This window comes from Amblyomma maculatum, chromosome 10 (genome assembly GCF_055883805.1).
Source record: "Amblyomma maculatum isolate TAMU_Amacu chromosome 10, ASM5588380v1, whole genome shotgun sequence".
In the NCBI taxonomy this organism is placed as follows: Eukaryota; Metazoa; Arthropoda; class Arachnida; order Ixodida; family Ixodidae; genus Amblyomma; species Amblyomma maculatum.
Window position 1 is genome coordinate 24,270,153 of NC_139353.1, and position 17,868 is coordinate 24,288,020.

The window sequence follows — 17,868 nt, forward strand, 5'->3', positions numbered from 1 at the left end:
GTTGTATTATGGCCGCAAGTACGTATGCAAGCAAGGTTATGCATGGCTATGCCAGTTATGCATCAAAATTTTAAGCAAACAAATAAATTCAACTTTGCATTTTAAATTTGTTGAATAGAAATAACTGTAGCTTTTTGTAGTCTCCCCTTGAAGAAAAAAAAAAAAGAAACAGTCGATTCAATCTGATTCGATCCAACATGATCCAATCCAACTCCGCTAAGTGTTTACATGCTGCGCACAACCATACCAGCGCACGTGAATTTTGACGTGACGGATGTTCCGCGATTATGAGCACTCTGCAAGCTCTCGGAACGAGTTGGTCACCATGGAAGCCTGCCTGAAACAGTGTTCCAAAGTACTATCATCTGTAAGTGCTAAGCTTCTGCTGCATTGCGTGATAGTTTCACATAATGAATGCCGCTTTAGGACGTTAGACCGTTACACCACTGTCATAGTTTTACCTGTGTCGTGATGCCTGTCCTTTGCTTCTAGCTCCAAGAGGCAGGAGTTTTGCAGTCTTTTCGCTTCGAGTACGACACATCTTATGCCGAGCCATCAGGAGAATGCACTGCCTCCGTGGCCTCGGCAGTAGAGGAGCTTATTCAGCACCTTCAGGATTATAAGGTTGGTATCGGGCAACTTAAACCAAGATGAAACCAGTGCCGTCAGCGGCGCGCGCTGGCCGTTACATTTTGATGCACCTTCAAATTGTCTAATTACAAGCGTGAATAGGGCGTAATTTCCGTGATGTTTGTTTAGCGCATGTTTTTCAGCGCGCTGGTATTGCAAGAGCCTTGTTATGCAGTGTCAATGTCCAACGAACTTTTTAATCAAGTTTTGCAGCTTTTGTTGTAACTACCTCGACGCCTAATTAGTGGCTTACTTTGTTTCCCGTTCAGGACAGTCTTCCATCACGCGCTGAGCAGGCTACCCCCAAAATTGATCCAAAAATTGTTCAGATTCGGGTTGACCGGAAAGTGGTAAGTGGCGAGTGGTGATCAAATTAAATATGAAGTGTAATAATAAACGCTATTCTGTCTTTTCAGATCAACGATAGGATCGAAGCGTTCATGACCAGAAAGCGAAAGGAAGTTGACGAATGGAACATTCAGGAGTTCTGCTGCTCGAAAGGAAGCGAAATTGACGGTGACGCAGGTGCATTGGCATGCTATAGTTCAAGTCGTTAAGGCTTCGGTCAGCAAAGTGTAACGCTAGTTTTAACATGTCGTGCCTTTCCTTTCACAGAACTAAGTTGTGCACGTGTTGATGCTGTCTTTGTGCCAAGGTCCGGAGGAAACAGCCACGTCAAAGGTTGGGGCTCACGTCACGCTTTAGATGATCTCAGGCTGAAGCTCCACAACTCTGTTAAACCATTAAGCACGTTGAGGTTGCAACATGTATTGCATGTACTAGAAGATGGTGCATCTTTGGCAGCTCATGTGCTGAATGTGTTGCAACTTGAGCATTGCATTTTGTTGAACAGTGAAGTTCATACTATGCAATTCTATGCATTGCTCTAGTCTCACTGTGCATGCATTTCAGCGAGCATGTTTACAGAAAAAACACAGTATGACCAATAATTGTGGTCTCTACTTGCTACTTTAGTTTCCAGGGTTGTGAACCAGTGGGGGCCAATGACAAAGCTTATGAGACCAACAAGCAACCACCTGCAGAGTCCTGTTAAGCAAGAGTCATCGGCTAGTTTGCCAGAAGGGATCGAAGAAAGGCTGCGCAATATGGAGTCACACTTAAAGCTGAAATCCGGTACACATTCAAATTACATTGGGCACCTACTGTGCCTCCAGTGAAAAATTGTTGCATTTATTCTCGTTCTTTTTTTTCTGGTAGGATGCACTGTGCCCCACGATGTCTATGCTCGGATCAAGCAGCTTGAAGACCGAATCTTATACCTGGAAGGGATATCACCAGACTACTTCAGCAGTCATGTAAGCTCCACATTTATAACTATATTTATGTTACAAATAAACTCTCAGTGAGTTTATTTGCAGATTGACTTGTAGAACGTGGAGCGAATTTGTTGATTAGGTTTTGATCGCTTTTATTCTTGCTGTATCTTATTGAAGCTGTATACTCTTTGCGCCTTATGGTGGTAAAAAGATGTACTTGGCTATCTGAGAATATGACAACCTATGTGTTGGTTACATGTAAAACAAGCGGAGACTAAGGCGTGCATCAGTATGATGCACATTGCTTTCTGTAATGCTGTTATGATAGATTGCTGCAAGAATTTTAGGCTCCAATTGATATTGAAGACCTTTATCTGTGAGAATGCGATTGATCAAAGAGATGACTTTGCACCAGCTCACACTCTAGTGGTGTCTGCAATTTATTTTTATTAAAAGTAGGTTATCGTTTCTCCAAAGTAGAATTCAAAGTAGATTTCACTATTGTTTCACTTTGCTCTCATTGATGCAAAAGCCTTACTTGCCTCACGACTCATGAGTGGTGTGAGCAGGAAGCGATATCTTTAATATCACATGGTTTGATATCGAATTGTGATATAGCTGTTTTGTATAGTGTTCAAGGTGGTGTCATACCATTTTGCTTCCCATTTAGAATCCATCTTTAGTCACAGTTGGAGGCTAGTTTGCAATAGGGATTTGAACCGATGATGTGTCTACTTACAATTTCATGTTGTTGTAATTGTAAGTGTAGGTGTGCATCAAGAAGTGAGGGAGGTACTGCGCCTTCTCTTTCCCCAAAACGAAAGCAACTAGACATTTTAACGTGAAACTCTCTGCTAGTCTCTCAATGCTAAATTTCCAATCGAAACCATGCTAAACAGTGCTTTCTCACATCGTTATCAGTTTAAAGTGAAATTAAACCCTGGCTGATTTCTACATTATCATTGCATTCATTATCAATTTCAGGTTCATTCAGCATCTGCTCTGCAAGATAGCCTATCTGCAGATGCTGCAAGGCAATACGATGTAAGTCCACATGCCAGGAGTGCACAACCGTTCTTGCACAGGCAACTTCAGCAACGTTCATACTTGTTTTCTCATACAATGGTGGCACGTGCCGCCTTACTTTGCTTGTCTGGTTTTATGTATACACTTAAAACTCGGTTAATTTGTCACCTTTACTACTTTATGGCAATTGAAACACAGTCTCATTTTCAAAGTTTATGTGCACTGTTCTTTTGCAAGAAATAGTAATTGTTCTTTGATGGGAACAGGACTGGAGCATGTCTCAGATTGAAAGCAGGATCAGCCTGCTTCAAAGTCGCCTGAGGGAGAAAGCAGAAGCCGCTTCGGAGCCTTCCACTTCATCTATGGCACTGTGATGCAATGCAGTAAAGACAAGACGCACCCCATTCTGTACAGCTTCATGATACACTTATTTATTTTTTTCTACACACCTTTGTAACAGTTACCCACAGCAGTAACAAAGATGCGCTAATACGCTTTGTGAGCACAAAGTGCTTCTACGTAACAGCCTACGCATATTCAGGAGTAAATCGGAGCAACACAACACTTTCACAGCAATAAAGATACCTTTTGACTGGCAGCACTTGCAGATTGAATTCTTTTTACAATCAAAGGGGCACTGAAACACTTATCAACACAGTATAGATTTAGAGGGCTTAAAAGAGCCCCAATGACATATAGAACCTGGCCTTCTTCAGCAGGCTACTGTGCTCTGATTGCAGGGAGGTCACTAATATTGAAATTGAGACCTTTGTAGGCTAAAAAAAGAGAAAATAAAACACAGGTGCCATTACCGGCTGTTTTCATAAGTAAAATTCTCATGGCAGAACCCTTTTTTTGGCCCGCCGGTTAGGGCGCTCGACTACTTTTCCCAAGGATGTGGGACCAAATCCCTGCCTCGGCGATCGCTTTTCCGTGGAGGTGAAAAGCTAGGCACCCGTGTTCTGTGCGAAGTCTGCACGTTAAAGAACCCCAGGTGGTCTAAATTTCCAGAGCCCTCCTCTACGCCATCTCTCATAACCTGGGGTGCTTTAGGACGCTAAACCCCATAAATCAACCTTCTTTAGTGCGGATGCCAGAGCTTTAAAATGGGGGGCAACCCCTCCTTTAGAGTGGGGATCTTTCTCTATGCTGGAACTAACAAGTGGGAAAATTTTCTCAGTGATAAATGTGGCCATAGTGCCATAGCAATAGTAGTTTTGTCCTTGTGCGTGCTACCAGCACCCAGGAAAGAAAAAAAATGTCGAAGCACAGTGTATTCGAACCTAACAGTTCCTCACCGGAATAGAATACGGAACATTGCAGATAACCGCAGCCAAATACCCTGTGCATCAAAACTGCAACACACTCGTGCTGTGCACTTGCAAGTTTTCTTCAATGTACTTTCAATGGGGCACAAGAAACCCAACAGGTTTGTTTTTAACGCAATAGCGTTAAAGGCCTTGTTCACCGTAAATCTGGTGTCAGCGGCCGGTTCCGGCACAAACGGCATTGCAAGCAAAGCAAAAAATTGTGAGCGCTAGCAGGCGGTAGCCGACAACCGACATGGCCGCGCACTGACTGGATGTAGAGTTGACGTTATGTTTGACAGGAGCTGCCAACTCATGCCTTTCCTTTCACATGGGAGGATGATATTAGAATCAGCCTGCCAGGACCCTTGCATTCACGTTGCCCCTAGGCAACACAGGTGCGTTCATACTTTGTTAAAGGGCCATTGTCCACCCTCTGGTCGGAAAAGATTTTCTTCCCTCGCGACTGTGAGGCTTCGCTCCCAGAACGCAAGGCCGAAAAAATGTTTTTAAAAGGAGTAACTAGTAACGCAGTTACAGCCACCTCAATCACCCGATTCTGTCGTGTTTCTCTACTCCCATTCCCTCGCAAAGGTTTTTCACTCTCCTGCCCGGTTGTCTAGCCTCCGCAAGCCAAATTCCCCTTCCTCCGTTGCATTTGGTAGGAGGTGGGGCGTGGCACTCTGTGTGCACGAAAACGAAACGGGCGAGGGAGTGCGCGCCGCTGCATTCATTGCTTTCAATCCGGCCATGGCAAGGGAAAAGTGTACAGCGAGCAGTGCACACAATAGTCTTGTACGCCCATCCTTCACCCGTCAGTCAGCGAGACGGATCAATAAGATGTTGTCGCTACTCCAAAGTCAGCCTAGTAACTCGTAGAGAATGGAGAAGTTGGTTTCTCGAAGGGGAGGATGAGAGAGCTTTGATTTGTATTTTTGCTGCTTTGCGGAGCGCATATTGCTGTAGCATTTTGCACAGACTACCTCCGGTACCTGATCGAATCATTGGGCTCCTTTGCTTAAAAAGTCATACCCTGGACAGTGGCCCTTTAAAGCGGAGCTTTATTATGTAGGCTGGTAACCTACGCCATCGTGTCATGCTCATAAAGGCGGAGCTTAAGTGTCCCTCATAATTTTTTATTTGTAAAATCCGACAGTGGGCATCTATGTAATGGTGTTACATTTGGGAGCAGAAACTGTTTTATTGCTGATAGCTTTACTGTCACTTTTACATAAACTTGTGATGAGTGTAGGTGGGCCCCACCGAGGTGGCGCTATGATTCGGGCACTCAACTACTGTGCCCAAGGATGCAGGATCGAATCGCGGCAGCTTTTCGGTGGGAGCGAAAAGCAAGCAGCCCGTGTGCTGTGCGATATCGGTGCACGTTAAAGAACCCCAGGTGGTCGAAATTTCTGGAACCCTCCACTATGGCGTTTCTCATACTTAATTGCTTGGGACGTTAAACCCCATAAACCAAACCAATGTAGGTGGGTCTACTACATTTTGGTTTTTTGTTCTTTATGTAACAAACATGTACTAGAAATAGCATTGCAGGGGTTACCTTAGCACTTGGGTGCATGATCATTCATTTTCTGCTCCATTCAGTAAGAAATTGTGACTTGCTGCAGTGTGGTTGCAGAAATGGCTGTTGATTGCAACGCCTGTATTTCATTTTTTGTTCTTTCATTACTTGTGAAAGCAGCTTCTTTGCCACTACGATGGGGTAAAACATCAATTTAGGTCAACTCTGATATATATGCGACACCTTTAGGGTTTTGCTCCAAAATTTGTTTTCCATTTCCTACAGCAAGTGAATGCTGTGGGGTACGCATCCAAAGTGGCGATAATCAGCGTATACACTATAGTAGTGCATCCCACAGTATTGGCAGACCTATCCATACAGCACAAATGTTGGAAAGATGGGAAAGATATGAAAAGTGATCTGAGGTACTGCCCACAATTTTTTACAATGAAAAAAACTGTGCACTAGGCGATTCCACAACGAACATCCCTTTACTCTACAGATTTTTAAAACTGACAAAGGGTGTTTCGGAGCCCCTTTAAAGGTTAAGAACACTATCTAAGGTTCAGGCAGATTGGAAGAATAAATGAGGACAAGATGGGAAAAGGATTCTGAGGGGTACTGCACACAATTTCTTACAATGAAAAAAACTGTGCACTAGGCAATTCCACAACAAACGTTCCTTTACACTAGACAGATTTTCGAATCTCTAAAAAAAGGTTTTTTGGAGCCCCTTTAAAGGCTAAGAACACTATCTAGGGTTCAGGCAGATTGGAAGAATAAATGAGGACAAGATGGGAAAAGGATTCTGAGGGGTACTGCACACAATTTCTTACAATGAAAAAAACTGTGCACTAGGCAATTCCACAACGAACATTCCTTTACACTAGACAGATTTTCGAAACTGACAAAAGGTGTTTTGGAGCCCCTTTAAAGGTTAAGAACACTACCTAAGTTTCAGACAAATTGGAAGAAGTTTATAGGATATGCCATTTAGAAGGGAAGTGTCTACCAAAGTTCTACTCACAACTAAGCTGCATTATCTATGTGCTACATAAAATCAGTTGTTATAACGAGTTGCAACACATCATACACTCATCACATATACTACAAGGTAAGGAGGCAGTGCTGAAGGAAAATCGTTTTCACCCCTTTAAGACTTGAAAATTGGACAATAAAAAGGCTTAAGAGGAGGATTACAAAAAACTCTTCACAAAAGTGTATAAATTTCACAAATTCGTCCGACCAGCAGACCAACGTGTATAGCCATTGTTCTAGGTATATAACAATTGCGACAGTGAAGGATTTATGCAAGAAAATCAGCCAGGTATTTGTGGTCATCTTGAAAAATAAACGACACACTTTCTCTTGGACATTACAATAATGTGCTTGCAAGTCTTGCTTGGGCACCAGAGGAGATATCTCCCACAGCACTGCTGCTGCTATATGAGGCCAGCCATGAAAGGAAATGGCCCTTGAGTGTGTTGGCACTGCCATCTTGCTCGTGACATGAGATGGTTGTCCTCCGCTTGTGCAAGGAGCTGCAGCACCTGGAACGGAATGCTATGACTGAAGTACTTGGGCTGTCCTTGAGATGGAAATCTAGGCCAAAAAAAAGTCTGGAATCCCTCCCTGACACGCTGGACACACTACAGCAAGGGTTGTGGTCAGCTCTTCCCTTGCTGCAATATTCTGGCTGATAACGGCACCATTTTGGGTTTCATTACTGCAAGTGAGCACTTGGTCACTGGTACTGGGCTGTTCTTTTTTTTAAAAGAGAGGAAGTCATGGGGAAACAGAAAGCATAGTATAAGCCACGCCAAGCGAAAACTGCACACTTGGGCTAAGTCACGCACAATGCTAGAAGAAAGAGTTAAAGGAATGCTGCTTGAAGCATGCCATTTCTACATGCTCAGCAATTGTTAAAGCAACCGCTAGGAGGGGACACTGCAGTCATCTCTTACCTGCTCTTTCAAAGCACACTTTCCACCTTCTAGTAGTCTCTATTCAGTGCTCCACAGTGTGATTACTAGGGCACCACAGTTTTTGCATGGTGTGGCCTACACTAGTCCCATAACTAAAGGCCGTACAGCTATCACATGCAACCCGTGATCTACATTTTGTCGGCTAACTTGATGGCAATACGTACAATGCAGAATGCCGATGTGCCTCAGCCAGTGAAGTTGCTGAAGTCTGTTTTAAGCTTGATGCTTGGAGCAGTCTGGTTAGTTGAGATTGTCTTGGGAGTCTCGGGCCTTTCACCTTCGGGACCTCGACTGCCCGTCCGCACAGCATTTTCTATCTTGGACTTCAGCTGAGGCAACCGCCCAATGACAGCTCGGAACTCCTGCAAGGGATAGTTGAGTTTTCTCAGAGCACGAGACATTTGCTGAACCCTGGTGTTCTGTGGCGACACCTGTGGTGGGTGTCACCACCACAAGAGCACTGAAGCAGTGCACGGCTAGCAGCACATACCATTTGTTTTTAGGAACCAGGCGCTGTATCACTATTTTCAGTTGCCCACAAAACGGAGGATGCTAATTTGTTGTACTGTTACCCGTAAATGTAAAAGTTCAGATGGCATCCAAGTGGACACAGTACAAAGTGGACTGGATAGCTGCACGCTGACTAGTATCAACACTAATGAAATGAGAAATATACCTGTGGGTATTGAGGTCCTACTCGGGTAAGCCGCCCTAGAGCTGCCTGGTGCAGCTTTCTCCGGGCAGTTGAGGCGGCCTGGTGGGTGGTAGGATCTAGCAGCAAATTCACCAGCACTGGCACATACAGCAGCATCATGTGGGCCTCTGCCACGGGGCAAAAAGAAACGAAGCAGGGGAGGGCATAGTGTCATTATCTGCAAAGCCAGGACAGTCGGGGCAATTTTCTAATCTGGATGACTGGTCCATTTTTGCCAGGCTGCCTTCACAAAAGATTCTGGCATGGCAATGCCCAAATCCAGAAGAGGAACATCTTGCCACAGCCTTCTTTCTAGGATAGCAAATAAGGCCAACATGTCAATATGACAACCAAGGTTAACTTGTTGCAAACAGTGGCCATGGTACTGCGAACATCGCCACAGTAGACCAACCCTTCTATAGTAAACTCACTTGCACAGATTAAAAACCTTTAATATATCAGGGTCTTTACTATATGTTTTGTTGGCGATGCCATGACACTGAAGATTCTATCTGGTAATTAAATGGCTACTTACTAAACTTGTCTTGTTGGCTTATAAAAGGAACTCTTATTTTCCTTCTCTTATCGTCTCTTTATAAGATCTTTTTTATCTCATTGTATGTTTACAGCTTGTGGAAGTACTGCTTTAGCATGAATACAATGTGGCAACAATACAACACGAGTTTGATTTCATGTGAAAACCAAAGCATTGCAAAGGCTTCACCTTCCGCTGTGGGCAACAGCAAAACCAAGCGCAGCAAAACCGTACACGTCGCGCCGTTGCACTGCCAAGCCTCCATTTCTTGCCAATCCAGCATGCTGCTCCGTGCTGCCCAGTGCTGCGAATGCTCCCCATTCTCTTCCCTTCACTTCCCTACTTCTCGCTTAACTATATTTTACTTTCTTGAGGGACTGCACAGGCTTCTCTCCATGTTTGCTTCACTTCTCCAAGACCCTCGCAAAGTTGGCTTCTCCTCAAAGCTGGAGAGCATGATCGTTAAGCAATATTAAAAAGCGCCGTTGTATCATTGTCTTTTTCCGAAAAAAGAAAAATCTGCTTCGTGATCCTAGGTTGTGCACGTGTCGCGACGTCACTTCGTGGGAAGTATGTCGTCCCGGCCAGATGCATACTATAACCGGATTTTATCAAAAATGTCTTTACTATATAAAAAAAAGGAATAGTCTATGGGAGACAAACAGGGAAGTACTAATTGGAGTATGTACCAAAAGTGCAACAAGCCAGAAAGGTTGTTGCTTGCATTGAAACAGTGTGCAATATCTATGGGTCAGCAGTGACCCATGCTCGATGGGCATGGTTTGTAAAGAGTTGAGCATAACAAACTATCAGATAATCAGCATAATTGGCAAAGTTCTCTAGTATTCAGGCAAGGCTAGCTCAGTATGAAGTGCAGTGCATCACCCTCCCCTCATGAGAGGAGAATAAAAATTCTGGTGAATTCTTTTAATTCGGAACATCACAACACAGTGCATCGACAATCTGAACTGAACATCTATCAAAAGGACTACTTCTGCCAAGGCTAAAATGACATATTCTTCATATATGCCGCACAGTACGTTTCTGTGGCATTCACATTGCTCTTTACTCCTGCTTTGGCTCCTTCGTTTGTGTAACACGGGTGGCTGGCCTACATACGCTCGTAGAACAAACTGCAGCAACCTGACCTCAAGTCAAAGGTGCAAAGCATGGACAATGGCTATGAGAGCCAGCTTTGCAGCCTATCCCTTTCACCATGATAAACCGGGAAACTGTGCAGAGAGATGACTGAGAGGGACAAAAATGTGGTTCTTGCTGTGTTGCTTTCCTAAAGTCACCAGCAACACTGTGAGTGATATGCTCACTATTATGCTCCTGGCATATTGGAGGCTTGAAGGGACACTTGAGGACAACTCTATTCGACTGCAGTTTTCAGTGTCTTGTCTTGGAGTAGAATATTAGTGAAAATTAGTAAAATCAGTGAAGTCGGGACCGAAGCAACATGGTGATTATTGTTTTTGACTGAATAGCACCACAGCCTAGCCTAATAGTAGGGAAAGCAAAACAACAGCCCTCACTTCCATCGGTCGGTGCAGCCGCCAAGAGTGTCTCCAGAGTTTGCAGGCACTCCAGTGCCACGTTGAGGCGCAGGTCGTTCCCCGTGGTCGTCCCAAGGTCATCTGCCGAACGCAGGAGCGTCTCCACCACCCTGGGTCCCAAGCTGTGAATGTACGGTGTCGAAACAGATCGATCCTGGTGCTGGAAAATGGACCTCAGGGTCTGGACACACCACAGCTGGACCTGAGAGGGACAGCAAGACGTCACTGGTGCATCACCTAAGGCTAGCGAGTTTACAGTCACGTGCGCCTCTTGTTTGCTACCTGCTTGCTTGGCTCAGAACCCAAGCCATGCATTGGCATATTCCCTCTTTTACCTGACAGTGCTATAAGTGGACTTTTACAGGTCACAAGTGCATATATGAATGACAATGAAAGGAGGCCCAGGGGCTTACGCACTTTTAGGCCTCTGCACAAAGAAGGCAGGAGTGGCAATACTACAGCTTGCTTCACAGTTGACGGTGCATGTCATAGCAGCTCATTTGGAATGCACTGAACAGATAAAAGCCAATTATACCTCCACCTGTGCCATTCCTCCAATCCAGTGTGACAGCAAACAAATAAATATGAGATCAAAGCAAAAGGTCCGGGCATGTGTAATGATAAAAGCAGGTCTGGACCTGCTCCCATTCATCACAAGCTTTGTCTGGGCACAATGAGACCCAACAGGATTGCAACATGATACACACAGAATCCTCCTTGAGCAGTCCGTGCTTGAAGAGGTTGATGCACGGATACTGGAGGTTGGCCACCTGGACGACTTCCTTGGGTGCATTTAGCACGAACATGGCGATGGCCAGCAGCATGGAAATATCGTCCAGTTTTCCAGTTTCCTCACCTGCAAGCAACGTCACCTGTGCTTCAGAAAATAATGGCTATGTTACAGAACATGCATAACGAACACTGCAGAGGTTGTTTTTTTCCAAACATTTTCACTGTGGAATCAAGAAAAGGAACCGCAGTTTTGCACTAGCTGAGCTCAGAGAAATCCAGAATCCACAAGCCAATTTTAGACAAGAATTCAGTGTTTGCTACAAACAACAACACGGTTAAGCTTCTAGTGAGTCTCTAGACACTACAAACTGGTCTATAAGCAAACAAAAATGTAATAATAGGCTGAAATAAGCGCAATTACCAGCATTTTTGGTAGGCACATATTCCAATGGTCCAAAGAAATCATGCTTACCCATCTGGAGCCTCAGTTCAATCCCTTAAGACAGCAAGCGTGAAACAAAGAAGCATGCAAGAAATACGAATTTCATACCCAGACAAGGAGCAGGCTGATGGAACACAACACTTTTTACATATATCATGAAGTGAAATTTTATATAAGAGAGGCAAGACCAAACTGAACTACATTTCTATGCAGCCATGGACTTTCACAATGCTTAAGAGAGAATTTAAATGCTTGGAATTTAAGAATAGCTATACTTCAGGAATTCCATGTGAATTAAAGCTTTGCAGTCTGAAAAAGAAAATAAAGAAAAGGAGAGATCAAAAGGGCAGGAAGGTACTTTTACTTGTGCAACTATGGCAAGGTCCACCTGATTTGCAGCCTTAGCACTACAAAAGATGCTGTTAGCATTTTTAACTAGCACCCTGCTTTGCTTAAGGGGGGACATGGGTCTTAAAACTAATTTTGTTATTCACTACTCACATTTGATGAAATTTAACAGAATTGTTCAAATTCTTTCTGCTAATTTCAAATCTGTAAAAAGTTTCCTTTTAAGGCAATTAGTTCTAGAGGTATTAGAGAATTATTGCAATTGTCTGCTCAAACAGCAGGGAAAAATGCTCATCACAAATTAATTTTTATTATACAGGTAGATACTACAAAGAGTGACGAATGTAATGTTGGAAGCACATTTTTTTTTTTTTTCACCTGTAAAATTTATTTTATTTTATCTTGAAATCTTTATATAACTGACATGGCTGTGAGTGCCAAGTTCGGTAGGCTGCTAAATCTCTAATATTAGCAATTTTAAAACTGCTTCCAGCATTGCATTCCTTAGATTTTACAGTATCTACCTGCATATTATAAATACATTTCTGATAAGCATTTTTTCCCTATTGTTTGCGCAGACAATAGCAGCAATTTTCTAATACCCCAAAAATAATTGCCCTAGAAGGAAAATTTTTGCATATTTAAAAACTGAACAATTCTTTGAGGTGTCATAAAGTTCGGGCAATAAATAATGAAACTAGATTTGAGGCCCATTTATCCCTTAACGCCTTTACTGCTTCATGGTCCACCGGTGGTCATGTCACGCATTCACGCAGTGCGGCCACAGATACTTATTTACAGGAAGAAGCCACGGGAACTACTCAGAAGCAGAGAAAGAAGCCACAGAAACTGGTTTTTCTGGTGGTTCAGTGGTTGGTCACGGCACCCAAAAATATTTAAGAATTATGACTCCAAAAATTACTTCTGAAGTTAATGTGTTAATGGCTTCTACTGTATAAAGGGACTACAGTTTGGGATCAGATTTTTTAGTCCTGTAGCCTTATAATTTCAGCAGGCATACTATGCTAATTTTTGCACTTTCTTGTGGCGCATGAGTAGCAACATAATAAGCCATCCATATTTGTGCTACGGCACGAGTCGGCACGCTCGGACCACAGCGGCGTGTTTCATTTATCCTTGGCTTAGCGACTACTAACAACGCACTAACATACATGGAATGTACCACAACGCAAACTTGTATCTCGCAGGCGATGGAAAATATAGTATACTTTCCATTACAAGGTCTATGCAGGAAGGTTAGCAACATATGATATTTCCATGCGTGAACACTGGCATAGCCAAGGTGGCCCAACATTGGCACTTCATTGGTGGTGCACTGGCCCAACATTGGGTTCTAGCACAATGCCACTATTAGGCCGATTGTGTCACCTGGGATGAATACTTCGGTGTTTTATTACTAGTGAGATATTTTCAGTGCAGCTATGTGTACGGGGGTGATGATTCAGCTGGAGTGGTGCTCACTCGTCTTGGTGAAATCAATGAGTCGTGACAGGGTGCTCCGCAGCAGGGCCACCCACTGCTTGCTGTGCTCGCTGTTCTGGTGCAGAGGCAGCAGGGCCAACGCCTTGAGTGCCTGCAGGGCGGCATTTACCGGCGCCATGGTAACCACCAGGCTGGTGCCACCGCCGCCAGCCGGTTGAACGGGCTGCACGGCCACTTCCTTGAGCACGCTCGTCAGCAGGAACAGTATGGTGGGCACTACCGTCAGGCAGCCTGAGGGCCACAACAGGGCAAGCACTCAGAGACTAGCAGTGTCACACAGAGACTTTTTAGAGCAAAAAATAACTGCGATGATAAGACGGATGATGGTTGGCTTGGTTTATGGGGTTTAACGTCCCAAAGCGACTCGGGCTATGAGACGCCGTAGTGGACGGCTCCGGTAATTTAAGACAACCCGGGGTTCTCTAACGTGCACTGAAGTAGCACAGCACACGGTCGCCTTGCTTTTCGCCTTCATCCAGTATGCCAGTATTCGAGCACCCTAACCACTGCACCAGCATGACGGGGCAATGAGGAGGATGAGGACGATGGTGGTTTGATTTTAATGGCTTGCAGGCAGCTTGGCTGGACAGTGTCATGGCTTGCATGCTTTGGTCTCTACAAGGGAAAGTCAGATTAATTTTTTTCAAGCATTTTACCTGGGAGAAATGCATCAAGCTGGACAAAACCCTGTACACAGTGGAAAACTGGTGGGGTGGGTCCTCAATTAGTCGCCGCAATCTCTTATTCAACAACATCACGCCAGTCTGCAACTGCTACTCTATGCAGAGAAAAAACTGACAGCACTAACCTCCGGCTACAAGTTGAACACACTTATAAAGAACAAGAAAAGCATGCAATCGATGGGACTGCAAATGGCCTCCAGTGCATCACACACGCACTCACCAGCCGGAGAGCAGAGCTGTGGCAGATCGGCAATCACTCCCAGGGCTGCAGCTATGAGTTGGCCTGAGTCGGGGTCCAGTGACCCCTGCTGCGCCCTGTGCCTGACCCCGTGCAGTGCAGAGGAAAGCTGTGGGCTCAGCTGTGGGAGCTGGCGCACCAGCAGGCACAGGCACACCTCAAGCAGTGCCTGTACCACCGACTGGCCGGCCGGCAGCTCTCCACTCTCGCCTCCTTCGCCAACGGTGGCCAGCACCGTCTCGGCCAAGCCGCGGGGCTCCTGATTGGCGGGGGCCACCTCTGCAAAGGTTGCCATTATGTACACGTTCGTCAAAGAGTGTGCTTTGTTAGGCTAGTCAGTCAATCGTGGTAGATAAGAGGGGGTACTACACACAAGATGGCACGAGAGATGACTGAGGTGTACTGTATAAGGAAGAAGGGTACAGACTGTGTAAGTGACCTGTCAAATCGAACTGCATCAGAATGAAGGCACGTTTTTGGACTGCACATAGCGTATGGCATGCTGGTTTGAAGCTATAAAAGGCGCATATTTTTTCAAATAAAATCAGTCACGAGTTTGCGCTTGTGTTCCCTTCTCATCTATGCCTCTCTGTGTGTAGTACTTATTCTTATTTAACACATTTGTCTCATGGCTTTGTGTTGTAGTATAAGCTGCAGAGGACACAAAACCTTTCAGCTGTATTCCAGAAAATCTGCTTGTTTGAGAAATTCAGAAATAATGGCGATTCTAGGCACTAAAGTGGATTTCAATCGTGGTAGTGCTATAATGATCCACACCAAGCTGTACAACACAAAATAATAGATTTTAGATGTGTACCAGAGAAGACATGTTTCCAAATGAAAATGCCTAATGATTCCATTTGTACTCGCTTGTACTAGTGCACAAAAATATGACAGTACTTATCGCGCCATTGTGTCATACCGCTGTTTTGAAAGATGAAAATCTGACTTCTTCAAGGTCTTTTCCCCTTATTATATTCATATTTTAATGCACTAGCATTAGTGAGGCCATTATGGGCACACAACAAGAAGTAAAAAGAGAGAAAACCTGCAAAGGAAAGGAAAGGCAAGAGTGACTGTCTCACTCCTTGGTGAACATCTCAACTGAGCTGTGGATGATGGGATGGAAGAGAGAATGAGAGCCCCAGGAGAGAAAGGTGCAATAGTGGAGCCTAGAAGGAGAGAGTGGAGATGATAAAAGTGCAGGCGAGGGTGTAGTTTAAAACATTAGCAGCCAAGAGAGTGAAAAAAAAAAAGAATGAAAAATCAGTTCACAGGAAAGCATCGGAGTCATAATGCTAATAACACGCTCTCTCTCACATCCATTGTCAATGATCACCAATCAGTTTTCTGGAAAGAAAAATATTTCATACACGATTTGGTTTCTGAAGCTTATCTTTTGTACACAAATGTGTTTAACAGCGTTCAGGCTACGCAGGTCAACACCAAAACCTCACTATCTGGACAGTCCCAGTGCTCACCTCTCAGTTTCTGCTTCCTTTCAGCATCGTACGACTCCTGCCAGGCAGTCACAACAAGCTTGGCGATCTTCATGACCATCAGCTGGCACTGCGTGCTATCCCTGGCCAATAGCATCCTACATCACCAGCGTGGGAGCAGCACATGTTAGTGCATGCTGAACCATCGAACCTTGCACAAAACTGCTCAACACTTTCTCATACACACAACAAGTATAGGCACAGAGAACAGGCATTCTTAGTTCGTATATACTCTGCATAAAAATAAAGAAGTACATACTGCACGTAGGAAAGGAATTACAAATGAATGCAGAACAAATTTCTAAACAAATTCCATAAACTGTGTGCCCACGATTTAGCAATGCACAAATTTTGAGTGAAATATATTAGGGGTGTGCGAATATTGAAATTCTTGAATATGAATCAAATGAGAATATGGAAAAAAATCTTCAATTGAATCGAATATTAAATATCTGATCAATGCAAAAGATAAGAACTGAACATCAAAAAATAGCAAACATTGTTCATCTCGTTCGTATCAGAATTCACACAGCATATGCAAATAAAATTAAACTAGAACTGCACAGAATTATTGAAAAATTCAGTATAAATTTTACACAAGGTTTTGTATACTGCACCACTTTTTTTTTTTTGTACGGGCAGTGCCCGCATGAAACCAAGCGAAGCTGTTATATTGCTGCTGAGCACCGTAAATTCTAGTTAATTTGGCCTACAAGGGACCAGAAAACATGTCCGAATTAACCAAAATCTTGAATGGGCCTGACAAAAAAGTCAAAAAAAGGTGCCACGATTTCATAAAACGACTTCATTGTGTTTTGAGGATGTGCCACGTCACAGTTCACGCAGTCAATAATTGAAGTGTGCAGTGCGGTGAAACTGTGGTGAATTTGAACATTTTCGGTTTATTCAGTAATTTCCTAACATTAAAAAATTCCAAATATGTACCAACTTTTTTAATATGAATAAACAAAAATAAAAAACATATATCGGATTCATATTCGAAATTTAGAATATTTGCAGAACCCCCGAATTTATATACAAAATAAAGAGATGATATCCAGAGGCAATGTGAATACAGTCCCTGATAAGCCCTAGTATGAGACTAAGGCGTCAATAAAAGCTGCTTGATGAAGGACGTTGTCAAGCAGGTTAGTCACTCATATATTTGGTTACCTGGCAGGTACATTTGTAGCTTACAGAGCAAACAAGCAAATAAGATTTAGAGAATAGAAGAGGCAATGCTTGAATTCTTTTAGTATTTGCAGTTCTACATCAAACAATATTGTATAATTGATTGATTTCATAAAAACTAGACTAGTAAACTTACATTTCGCAGGAAGGAATAAAACAGTACACACATGTGAATAGCGGAACAACAAAAATACAATGCTACAACATGATGAAGAAGGTGAACTAAATCATGTCAAAAAGTGGGTGCTTTCACCACGTCATTACCACTTTCTCACTATGCTTGCTAGTGAGAATAAGCAAACTGAACACAGCTGTATACCTGTGGAGGACATGACAGAGCTCCACCGAGAGCTGCAGATCCTTGCCCAGGATCTCGCTTGGCAGCGGATGGCTCAGCAGCTGGTGCAATGCTTGAAGGCACACGGGGACACACTCGGGCGTCTCGGACACCCGTTGTCCACACAGGGCCTCCATGCAGATGCCTGGGAGAGAAAGCACAGGTGGGAGGGGCCACCCGAAGACACCACTGCTACAGCTGTCCAGCCAACTGATCCAAGTGCACTGACCAAAACTATTCTCTTAAAACATTTATTCAGTTACAGTCATGTATATGAAAGCCCGGATCCATTCCTTTCTGCTAGTATATTTTCGCATACCATGGCTACAGCTGAGCTTTGATGCACACAGGAAGATGGTT

General features: G+C 43.8%; 2 protein-coding genes across 4 annotated transcripts in view; one reads left to right on the forward strand and one right to left on the reverse strand.

Annotated features, from left to right (window-relative positions):
- Positions 1-208: 208 nt before the first annotated feature.
- LOC146175886 (MAP3K12-binding inhibitory protein 1-like) lies at positions 209-3,531 on the forward strand. Its single transcript, XM_084582254.1, has 9 exons — positions 209-367; positions 493-624; positions 900-980; positions 1,047-1,155; positions 1,246-1,311; positions 1,606-1,764; positions 1,849-1,946; positions 2,892-2,951; positions 3,200-3,531. The coding sequence occupies exons 1-9, from the start codon at positions 275-277 to the stop codon at positions 3,305-3,307; spliced, it is 906 nt and encodes a 301-aa protein (XP_084438380.1). The 5' UTR covers positions 209-274; the 3' UTR covers positions 3,308-3,531.
- Positions 3,532-5,708: 2,177 nt separating this feature from the next.
- The window catches only part of LOC146175887 (HEAT repeat-containing protein 5B), a 54,912-nt gene continuing 42,752 nt past the window's right edge, over positions 5,709-17,868 (reverse strand). For all 3 annotated transcript variants that reach the window (XM_084582252.1, XM_084582253.1, XM_084582251.1), the window contains 9 exons: positions 17,491-17,653; positions 15,963-16,078; positions 14,464-14,760; positions 13,540-13,791; positions 11,243-11,391; positions 10,515-10,737; positions 8,424-8,569; positions 7,912-8,109; positions 5,709-7,312 (listed from right to left, as the gene is read on the reverse strand). In XM_084582252.1, coding sequence (XP_084438378.1) covers positions 7,933-8,109; positions 8,424-8,569; positions 10,515-10,737; positions 11,243-11,391; positions 13,540-13,791; positions 14,464-14,760; positions 15,963-16,078; positions 17,491-17,653 — 1,523 coding nt within the window. In that variant the 3' untranslated portion in view covers positions 5,709-7,312; positions 7,912-7,932. The remainder of the gene's footprint in view (positions 7,313-7,911; positions 8,110-8,423; positions 8,570-10,514; positions 10,738-11,242; positions 11,392-13,539; positions 13,792-14,463; positions 14,761-15,962; positions 16,079-17,490; positions 17,654-17,868) is intronic.